Source organism: Corvus brachyrhynchos, unplaced genomic scaffold (genome assembly GCF_000691975.1).
Source record: "Corvus brachyrhynchos isolate BGI_N302 unplaced genomic scaffold, ASM69197v1 scaffold126, whole genome shotgun sequence".
NCBI classification, from domain to species: domain Eukaryota; kingdom Metazoa; phylum Chordata; class Aves; order Passeriformes; family Corvidae; genus Corvus; species Corvus brachyrhynchos.
The window spans coordinates 3,986,204-3,997,638 of NW_008239283.1; the positions used below are offsets into that span (position 1 = coordinate 3,986,204).

Here is an 11,435-nt window from a genome sequence, read left to right on the forward strand (position 1 = left end):
TGCTGAAGTGCTGGCTCTGTTTTCAAACCCATCTGCGAGTTTGTCAGCAGCATCAGGAAATAAGAACTTGAAGAAAAAAACATTAACCTTCCATCAGTACGGTTTTCCTGCTTTTCCCACTTTCTCCATAAACCTACTGCTGGCTTCATACCAGCAGTCCCTATAATTAAAACTGTTGGCAGAGTTCAGAGATCAGTTTTAGCTCACTTACAGTACACAGACTTGTAACAACTCGGGCTGTCTCAAGAAGCTGATAAATGCAGTTCAAATACTGGAACTGACATCAGGTATCTTTAAATCTGCCACAGGCTATAAACCAAATGCATCAGTGGCAGCATGAAGTCCATGTGCTCTCTGAAGAACCCCATGTGCATGGACAGCTCACTCACCAGGAGAATGGTGTTCAGCACGTCATTGTTCAAAGGAGACTCATCCACACCTCTGTGCTTGCGGATCTTTTTCTTGGCACTGTGAACCATGTTTGTCACTGATAATTTGGGGATTGGGACTGGTGCTGGCTCTGTGAGCTTCGACAGCGCGTGCGTGATATCAGCAACCTCTAGCAAATGAAAGAAAAGCAATCAGAACAAAATCAAACACTAGACCATGTCTCTTTAAAAGTTCACCTGCCTTATTCACAGCCTATTTACCTTGTATTGAACTTTAACCCTTGTGAACCAGAGCTACACCTCATCTGGCAGGTACCCTGCCTGACATTCACGGTTCTTGGCAAATACAAGCAGCAAAAGGAGGTCACAAATGAGTCACAGACTGTCCGTGATTTAGTTCACCAAATAAAGTGTAGACTGAGCTGGCTGCAGACAGTGCCTGCTACCTGCTGTAGTAGCACTGCTACTGTGGAGTTACCAACAGAGTATCCCAAAAGCCTGCTGAAGACTCAGTGTTTAAACCTTGTTCTTACATCATATAAATAAACACACTGCAGGTAACAAAGACTGCTCAAGCATATGCTAAAGCTTTAGATAAATCTTAAATAAATCCTGTATTAATCACTGACCTCATATAGTGTAAGCACAATTCTGTTTTAGAGTCCTCAGGGAAATTTCTCAAATCAAAAGACTGGGTTTTTTTCAGAGTTGCTGCTGGTGAACTTTAGATTGTCTCTTACAATAAACTGAATTAATACTGTTATAAGGAGAGCAGACAACTATAAGTGAATAATTAGATATAAGTGAATAATTAGCAGCAGCCTGAAAAAGCTCATCCTGGCAAACACTTCAGCAAAACTAGAGCTAAGAATGGCTAAAGAAACTGCATGTCAAGCACTATGAGTAATACACACACTCCTCAGTCTAACACCTTTTTAAGCTCTCTAGCAAGCTCCTTCAAAACTAAGATCAAGTATAACCAAGGAAAATACATTGATACAGGCTATATTTGGAGGGAAGAAGAGGTGACAAGCAGCAGCAAGGAGGTGAAGGTTCACTATATACAGCAAGAAAAGCAAAAGAGAGGGACAGAGACATCAAAAAGATGGCAGTATTTATATGGTTGGGATAAAGTCTGACTTGTTGGTCAGATAATTTGGGGACTTTTCATTGTTTTTTTCCTTAAAATGGAGAAGATGAGAGCAAAGCCTTTCAAACAGATTAAAGGCTGTCTAGACTGGTTGTTAAATATGTACTAGAGAGTACATCAAAAAGGAGAAAAAAATCGAAAAAACCAAAAATACATAAAGCTATACAGATAGATCTGATGCGTCCTCAAAACCAACTCTTGTACATTCTAGTAAAATTTTAAGCTTTTATATTCCTGTAAAAAGAAACAGCCCCAACTATAACAGAGGCAATTGCCCCTCTGGATGCTAAACTTGTCTAGAATTCATGAGAAATTTCACCACATAGCGCTGGCCAGAAAATTCCCAGGAGTATTACAGAGAATGTGCAAGAGTTATAAACACCAATCTGAAGTCAAGATAAGGGTACAGGGAAGGTAAAATAACACAAACCAATTAAATACAAATAACAAAAATCAACTGGATTTTAGTTTTACCTCTTCCTTCCTCCTCAAATGCAGGCCTTCCAAGTATCTCATCAGTTGACTCCTTCCGACGGCAAAGCTTGAAGAATTCAGTAAGGAAGTCACCTGTATGAGGAACAAAGCTTCTGAACTCAGCCAAAAATCTCACTGAACAATGAGCCAACACTCAAAATTATGCCCCAAGGACAGTAATTTTTATCTTTTCATCTGAAAGAACATCTGATAATTTGTTCTGAAGCACAAATATCTTAAACCACACAATTAAAGTTTAGGTGAATGCACACCCAGGCAGCTCTGGGCCATCTCTCCAGAGCACAGCTCTGTCTGCAGTTTAATCCACTTCTTCACCCAAAGCAGATGAAACTTGGAAAGTTCTAAAGCCCTCTTCCCCACAGGCTTAAAGGCAGGGACAGACAAGAGAGCACAGCTCTCCAGAAGTACTAATCCTCCCTGTCAGACAGGTTGATTGAACTAAGGAGATGGATACATGCAGAACACAATAAAATGGGAGGATTCTAGTAAATCTAAAGTTTCTTAGAACACAGAGAAAATTCTTCATCTCTGGAACCTGGTGAAATAACAACAGCAATGAATTTCACCGTACACAGACACAGAGTAAACTACAACAGAAACTTAAGTATTTGCAAAGCTTGTGTTCTTGAAAAAGAAGCCCAAAATACTGTCCACTCAAAAAAATAAGGGGAGTGAGGAAACAGAGGCCATCAGGTAATCAACAACTAAACTCTAATATCATGACTTAGTAGTTTTTGTCTAAAAGCTGCAAGAGAAGACAGGAAATTCTGATCTCTTACCCAATAGACACTGAGGGTTATCTGCTTTTCTGACTCTCACAGACCACTGGGGTGCTTGAAGAGGATCCAGGTCACTTGGGGAAAAAAAAAAAATTAAAAAAGAGAAAAAGAAAAAAAGAAAAGAAAAAATTACAAGGAAAAAAAAAAGAAAACCAAATGCCAGTGTAAGTATTCAAAAGATGAGTATCAAACTCTCAATAAATGTCATGTCATAACCAGTGAGATCATGGAAGCCACAATGGGCACCACATTAAACAGGAGAACATGACAAACACTGAAATGCAAGTAAGAGTCCGTGTTCTCATGTATGTGCATGACATGAACAAGAAACACATGAGAACAATTCAGTTAGACCTGTCTTCCTTTAAAGTGTATTAATCTTGAAAACTCATTTCTGCATTAAGAAAGAAGGAAACAAACCAATGGGGTTTATTGTTTAAAGTATCAGTACACACTTCTTCTTCTTTAGCAGACAACCTAGATGATAGTTTTTGGGAGAGGGATGTCAAGCAGTGAATTCTTTTTACCTTACATCCTCCACTATCATCTTTACCAAGAAATATGCGATACACAAAATTTTCAAGTCTGACATGAGAATATGCTCAAAAACAGGGGTTCGTGTTCTGCTGAGATTACAACACAAGAATATTTTCTCACACAGAAATGCATTTCAGAAAATTTTTTCCAAATGAGATGTTCTATCAGCTGACATTAACATTCCTCAGAATGGGTTCTTTTTCACATGCAAAGCCACACAGTGTTTGAGATGACACTAAAATGCAGTAGCGAACAAAAAAAGCACATTTGTAGATATTTGCAACTCAGACAAGATACTTACGAATAAACATCATTGTCGACAATTATCCCTTCTGCAAGGTGAGGCCATGTTGTAGCTAAATGCAACTCACTGAAACAAAACAAGATTTCAATCTTTCAGTGCTAGCAGAAAGTGCTCTCTCCATCACAGTTCATATTTTAAAAGGTATTTGTGATAGCTCCTATTTGATTCCCTCTATGTATTTTGCTCTCCAGTAAGTTTTCTCACTGCATACATGAGAGCAAGTCCAACCCTTGAACAAAAGCACATCGTTTTTAAGGTTTATCTTGAGGTATATTTAAACATAATAATTTCAGAGATGAATGGGGTACTGCAGAAGTTTACAGTAAAAGACATAAGAGCTTGAACTATGAATATCATTAGACAATTTTGCAAATGGTCTTATTTGCTATTAAACCATTACCCTACACAGATGTTTCTGCTGTACTTGAATAATTAAAAATCTGTTGGACATGCTAAGTAGTAGGTGGGCAAAGCTAAGATTGAAATAACACACCTTTAAGTCCTCCATTAAGGAAGTTATAAAACAGTTTCCTGAACTCTTCTCTTACCTAATAGGATCTTCACAGGCACCAAATGGTAACTTCCCAAATTCCAGGCCCCCAACTTCTCCCCCAACTAGAGCATCTATATCTGGAGAAAAATCAACATGTTTTCCATCTAGAATTTATGGAACATTTGAAGCAGCATATCATCTTCATTTCACAGCAAAGACTGCAACATGTAGGATGACCAGACAATAGCTGAGCAGTTTAGGTAACTGAGCCAGGAAAACACAATCCTAACATAAAGTCAAAGTAATTGCTTCCAAGAGAAACTGGGAAGTAATCATGAAACAGGACATTCAGAGGGACAGATAAAATTATTGTAATTCATGTTGAGGGAAGGTTATTCCCTTCATACAGGCAATGATGATAGCTATGAAGACAGCCCTAAAGATTCAAGGTTGATACAAGAACAGACACAAAAGTGCCACAAAAATACTTGGGCAGGAAATCAGTTCTAAGCAGAAAAGGAAGATTCTGGCAGAGCAACTCTGCAGAGTGAAAAAATAACTACTCTTAAAAGGTTTACAATTTTATCAAAAGAGGACTTAATCAAAAGATCTTGGAGATTCCATGTAATCCCAGATACTTATAAAGACACCTCCCAGCATCCTGAGGAACTTCCCATGTCATATCCTTCAAATACATAAATCAAAAACAGCCTCCACTGAACAAAAATTGAAGTGGATAATAATAATAATGTATTGTAATGCCATTATAATAATGCTGTTATAGCATCTGATCTGCAATTTTAACTGCATCTGGCAAACCATTTACAAACAAAACAAGTGAGGTATTAGCACAGATAAAGTATCTGGATAACTTAACTACACAATTGCTTCTTCAGAGAAGAAAAAAGACATTTAAATTCTTCGGTTTTCTTTGAGAAGAGCTAATTGAGTGATGGTATATAAGTTACGGGCCTAGTTCTTCCCAGGGAACATAAATCCACAATTGCACGTACCAACAGCAGAAGAACTGATACTGTCCATTTACAGTTTCTGCAACACACTTTGACACTGGCTCCCTTAGCCAGAATGCTCTAAAGGAGTAGAAGTTATTCAAACTGCTCAAATCAAGAAATATGACCAGAGTGATACAATTCATCCATGACAAACCAGGGATCCTGACTTAGTGAATAACTATGGTAAGGCAGAGAGAGACTACAGAAAACAGAATTTGTGTCTGCAGAAACAATAAAAAGATGAAATCTGTGGAATTCATTTCCCAAGTTCTTTAGGTAAAAGAGGAACTATCATTTAAAACAGCACTGATCTTCTTTCTCTAAAAAGCAGGACTCTCTTTAAATATATGTTCAACATACATTCCTTAGCTACAGAGCACACAGACTCAACCTCACTGCACACTTCTTCAAAACGTAGGATTTTGATTAGTGTACTTTTAAGCAAAGGAAAGCCAAACAATTAGATAACCAGACCAAGGCCACATAAGTTCTGTGTCTCCAAACGTACCCTAAATACTTCAAGCTTGTTATGTAAAACTACTACCAAGTCAAGAAAATAACTTGGGCATTTTACCTGCTCCTCCACCTTGTACCTAAAACATCACATCATTAATAAAATGGATGTTAAGGAGGAACTAATATCTACCTTTTTCCTATGGGTTTGTTTACCTTTGATAAGTTTATCATTTATTTTCTGCTACTACTTGTATAGAAATAGGTCTGTTAAAAACAAAACCTTGATTTTGATTTGTCCTCAAGGAGGACAGTGTCACTATCAAGCAACAATATGAGAGATCATTTTGAGAGTACCAAATGAGTAACTACTCGTTTTTCCTAAACAGCATTGCTATGGCATAAACTTATCAAGTCTGTTCTAAATACTTTAAATTTAAGACTACATATTATTTCCCACCCTTTTTTCTTTCATGCAAGGCTACTAGAACAAAAGACTTGTTCAGAAATTCTTCCTGCATTAAATTTAGTACTGTGTCAGCAACAATAAAAATCCAAACCTTTACCTCAAGTGAGGTCCATATAATATTTTCTGCTTTTCCCACTGTTAATACATTTAAATAGTGAAGTATCAAAATAAGGTAGTTCATGGAAATAATTGACAAATACTCCCACAAAGTATTAGCGTCTACTAGAACCTGAATCCAAACATTTCCCTAAGAAATTCAGGGCAGAGTTCTCAGATTCATAGTCAGTCAACCTTCTCACTCCAAATAGATACCACCATTTTAGAAACATCACTGTATTTCTAAATGTTGACTAACCCTCATGTTTCCAGGCACAGGCCTCCCCAAAACACCTGTCCCAGCCATGAGCCACAGACAACTTGAGAGCAGCTTTAAGCTGGCTCACCCATCATACAGAGTGGTATTGGACTGACATTACTTTCCTAGTAATGCAGAAAAATATTTTAATTCTTCTGGCAAGACACACAAACACTTTCTTTAGCACTGACTGTTTATCTGAAAACAAGTTATTCTGAGGACACAAGTCTCCTACCTGGTGGCTGCTGTGGCCAGAAGTACTGCTGCCAGTCCTGAAGCACATATGTAAGGCGAATAGCCATGCTAACCGGAGGCAGGGGTGTTAAAGGGCAGCCCTTCAAAGTATCAGAGAACAAATTCAGTGTAAAGAGTAAATCCTCTCAAACACTCTAGGGCTCGAACATAAATTCTACATAACACCAGTTTTACACTTACAATCTTGGTTTTGAAGATGTCCAGCAGCCCTGATAAATGGGTGTACTGGCTCGGCACCTTGCGCAGATGAACCATCTCGAAGTCGGTGCGAACGCCTGGGCCCTGGCACTCCCCCACGTACATCCGGCGCCACTTCTGATGGATTTGCACAAACAGTGGCACCTGACTGTAAAACAGGAGTACTTAAAATGTCCTGCTGTCTTGTAGTCTCTAAAACTAGCTGAACATTCTAGCATAATTTCAACATAATTTCACCCTTCAGAACATACTTTCTCTTAGAGGAACACACTTTAAAACACTTAATAGGTATCAAAGAAAAATACTGTTAATGTCATCATTAAACAGAATGCCTAACAAATTGTCAAGTCAGTCACAACCCTATCCAAGACTTCACTTACCTCATTTGTAGTCTATATAATTTTTGAGGAAGATTAAGAAGCTATTGTTACTACACATAGGGAAGAAACCCTCTTGCAAAAGTGGTGTTTTATCAATTACCAATTATTCCAACAACTTCTAGCAGCTTTAAAGGCCTGTAAGGTTTTTAAACAATAATGAAAATAAACAAAACATTGATTCAATCTTTATACATGGGGATTTTTTTCAATCCTTCTCTAACAGTATTACAGTGCAAATTCAAAAAACCTCTGAATGTGTGTCTTGGGGTGACTTTATGATATGTATCCCATATTGCTGCCCTATGCCCAGAAATTAATTTTGTGCCTTTCTATGCCTTTAAACTGAGCCTGAGAGGGGGGAGAGAAAAAACCGAGCAAACTCTTCAAAGCAGTTTGCAGTTTGTTTTCATGTTTCAAGGACACAGAGATACAGACTCCTCTTGCTTCTAACAGCAGCGGTGGGAGCAGGAGGAAGCACCCGGCTTGCTTTCTTTCTCAGCTGGCTTTCGGGCCCTTTTTCTCCAGAGAGAGACAGAGTTGAACTTTGCTTTCCTGGGACTTTGGGGTTTTTTTCCCTTCTTCTTTTTTTGGGCTGTTTCAACATCAGAACACATCTGGAGAATTCTCCACCAAGGCCCGGAGGTGGGCCCACCCTGTCCCAGCTCTGAGGAGGGAGGAGAGAGGCTACCTATGGAAAGACTCTGAAATTTCCCCAGGTTTCTCTCAGCAGAGTGAGAGGTTTTATTATTTAGCATTATTATCCTCTTCTGGTGTGTTTGTTAAATAAATAGTTTTTCTCTCTTTCACTGTCCTTCGAGGAAAATTTCTTTTTTCCTGAACCTGGTGGGGGGAGGGGTGGTTGTAACCTGCCTTCTCTCACAGGATATATTTCCAAATTTGCCCAAACTGGCACAATGTGTCTTGCTAACAGTTTAATACTTTTTCCTCACAAATGCAGTATGCTAGAGTTTTACTGACACATGTAAATAGGTTTATGCTTTCACCTACCAGCCAGTGTTGCCCAGTGCAATGGAAACGGAACTCAGCAAAAGGTTACACTTGGATTCACTAACAACGGCATCGTTATTTGCAGCCGGAGCAATAACCACAAACTCACGTAAGCCATACCTTGAGAGACAAAGAGAAAAAAGCACATTTCTAGTCTCTGGCATGCCAGCTGAAATACGATTTTTAAAAAATATTGTGACCTGGAGAACCTAATCATCACCAACAGATTGTGGAATCTGTTAATTTGACCCAAGTACCCCTTTTTTTAGAGAGGTCAAGAACTGAGTGGGCATGGAACGCTGCAGATCCTGAAATCACAAACTACCTGAGCTTAACAGCATTCCAACACTGTAATGTGTTTGACTGGGAGGACTTCCAGGTCTAGCAGTCCTGAGTTCTTCCAGTTTATATTAATAATGACTGAAAATATTTATACACAAAACCAATCTCTCTAGAACCAATGCTATTATGTGCTCAAAATTTGCATTACTAAGAATGTAGTTGCTGTTTCTTAAGGCGGTGCAGCTTTCCCTTTTAAGAATGCACCTAAATATTACACATATAAAAGCTTAAATATGAAGTTGAGACAAGTCGTTTACCCAAGTAAGGACAGGCCTGCTATGGTGGGCTTTTTTTGCACTCTTTTCTTGTGTCCAGTACAAAGAATCATTTTACTTAAGTTTTAACTTTGAATTGAAAAAGAAATATGTAACTGACTGTGCCAGATTTTCCAATTGTTATGCTCATTTGCAGTAGAGATGAAAGGAACACACATACCATCTCACCAGACAGTGGGCTCGAGGAGGAAAGTCATTGTTCATGCACAGCAAGTCCTGCATTGGCAGAGGAAGGGCATCTGTGACAAAAATTGATACATAATCAATGTACCACCACATCCAGCTCACTTACAACTGGCTTGTATTAGCACTGTGTGAATGCAAAGCAAGCTAAAAGCACAAATGTCAGATCACGCTCATCAGACCTCAGAAACTCTCACACAAATCACCACTCTGTGGACTCCACATTCTGACACTGGCTTTTGTCATTATCCTTACAGCTGTGGAAGGAAAATATCAGGTACCTTCTCCCAACTCTTCTTTCCCATCTTTGTCACTGAGTTCTTGTACAAGATAATGATGGGTTACCGAGAATTTGAAGTCTGCAAATGAAATTTCATCCGATTTCTCTTCCCATGTTCCTGTGGTGAATACACCCTGCATATAAAAAAAGAAATTATCCCATAAATTTACGTTAACATTCATTAGTCTTTAAAAGTATATTGCCTACATGATCAATAATGTTTATTCATGTATTTCTACTGCCTAATAGCTAAGCATGATTTAATTTCAAACGCAATTCTCAAAGCTCTTCATTATAAAGGTAGCTGGATGCTAAAATCCATGTTGCCAATAATCGTGTTCATTCCAAAGAGCAAATATCATCTTGCAGTCTTCAGAACTGTATGGTAGTAAAGATTTGCATCCTCCCATTTGCAACTACACATCTGAAGCATATGCACCCTCAGCTTTGCCCAGAGACAGCAGTTTCCCACCCAGGATTTTATCTGTATCTAAACCATTCTGTGCAAATATTACCTTGATATTTACTTTCACTAACAAATGATTATTTTTATCTATAACTTACAAAACATCTGTAAGGATAATTAATGTTTTAACAAAAATACAGCATGGGAACATCTAAGAAAATCAACATCACTGCTCTTACTAAAACAAAGCAACTTGGTCAACCCTTTGATCTTAAAGGGTGTTAAGAAGAGAGCTCTGGTCTAGAAAAGAAAACATGTAGGAATACAGGGACAGCTAACTTACAGTTCATTAGATAACATGAGTTTTTATTCTAAATACTCTCTACCTGACTAGAATGAAAAGCAATAAAATTCCTCTGGAAACACAGCAGCCATTCCATACAAACCAGCTGAATTTATCTGCATTACTATGCAGAAGAGCTCAGCAATTTCCTCTGCATTTCACAGGACTGAGAAAGCATCACAAAGGCTCTAATTAGACTCTGAAAAAAATCTCTCCCATCTATGAGACACTCTGAGTCACAAGTAGCACTGTGCAAACCTCAGCCTGTAGGAGAGGTGCGACAAAGGCACAAGACAGGACAAAAAGATTCCTTAAGTATTTAGAGCAGCTTCAAGCACGTTTCCAGATTCAAACTGAATATAAAAAAAATCAGCCCTGTGTGAAGATGCACCTTTGTCAAGGAAACAGCCTGTTTGGCAGATGGGCCACCAAAGAATTTACAGCAACTGTCTGTCAAATTGACACTTCGACAGGTGAAATTCCCCAATAAAGTCATTATCTGCCACACCTAAGAAAACAGTAATAGATGAAATACATGTGTGCATTATTGTATTACTAATTAGCAATTCAAATGCTACAGGAAAATTCAGAAGCAGTAACTGACCTTCTCTAGAGGCCTGCCTGAAGAAACCCCAATAAGTTTCCAGTCATTCAATACTTCTTCTATTTTTGAAATAAATCTGTTAGGGAGGGAGAAAGGCATTAATATTTGCTAAACATTAAACTTGTATTATAATTCAGTTACATAAAAGCAGGCAATATGTTTTCCTACTGCACTGTGGAATCCCTTAAAAACCCTAAAGAACAATCAAACAAAAAAACCCCACAAGTATCACAATAAAGCCAGAACAATTTCCTCCTTGTACAAATAAAACAGTCCTCCTATGCTGAAACTTCATATGACAGTTAACTTTTAGCAACTACTATGAGCATCTTTTGACTGTTTTAAGAATCTCACCTTTTTATTTTTCTGGTATTTCAGCATATAACATTTAACTCCTGTTTCACTGTTCACAGATAAATAAGCATTTGCGACAAAATTATACACTAAGTTCAGATTTAAAGCGCAGCACTTTAAATTTCTTGTCTCCTGTCATAAACACCACCACTGGAAAAAGCACTTGGAAAATAATACATTCACAATGCAAGAGCGTTCTTCACCGTAAATTTCTTTGTACATTGTTCTGCCAACTTTTAAAGGCTTCAGCTACGAGATGGCTGTCTTAATAATCAGACAGCTACTTAGAAAACACATAAGCCTTCTGAATGTATATTCTAATCCCTTGCAAACAGGTATTAAACCAGACCTTTCACTAAGTTCAGAAACA

The 11,435-nt window shown here is 38.2% G+C and overlaps 1 protein-coding gene across 1 annotated transcript in view; it reads right to left on the bottom strand.

Annotated features, from left to right (window-relative positions):
- The window catches only part of RAB3GAP1 (RAB3 GTPase activating protein catalytic subunit 1), a 23,279-nt gene that overhangs the window by 11,272 nt on the left and 572 nt on the right, over window positions 1–11,435 (bottom strand). The window contains exons 3-14 of the mRNA XM_017740112.1: window positions 10,712–10,787; window positions 9,360–9,492; window positions 9,056–9,134; window positions 8,279–8,398; window positions 6,873–7,038; window positions 6,673–6,772; window positions 4,203–4,284; window positions 3,652–3,720; window positions 2,814–2,887; window positions 2,014–2,106; window positions 390–559; window positions 1–66 (exon numbers count right to left, since the gene is read on the bottom strand). The exon at window positions 1–66 is cut by the window's left edge and continues 60 nt beyond it. Coding sequence (XP_017595601.1) covers window positions 1–66; window positions 390–559; window positions 2,014–2,106; window positions 2,814–2,887; window positions 3,652–3,720; window positions 4,203–4,284; window positions 6,673–6,772; window positions 6,873–7,038; window positions 8,279–8,398; window positions 9,056–9,134; window positions 9,360–9,492; window positions 10,712–10,787 — 1,228 coding nt within the window. The remainder of the gene's footprint in view (window positions 67–389; window positions 560–2,013; window positions 2,107–2,813; window positions 2,888–3,651; window positions 3,721–4,202; window positions 4,285–6,672; window positions 6,773–6,872; window positions 7,039–8,278; window positions 8,399–9,055; window positions 9,135–9,359; window positions 9,493–10,711; window positions 10,788–11,435) is intronic.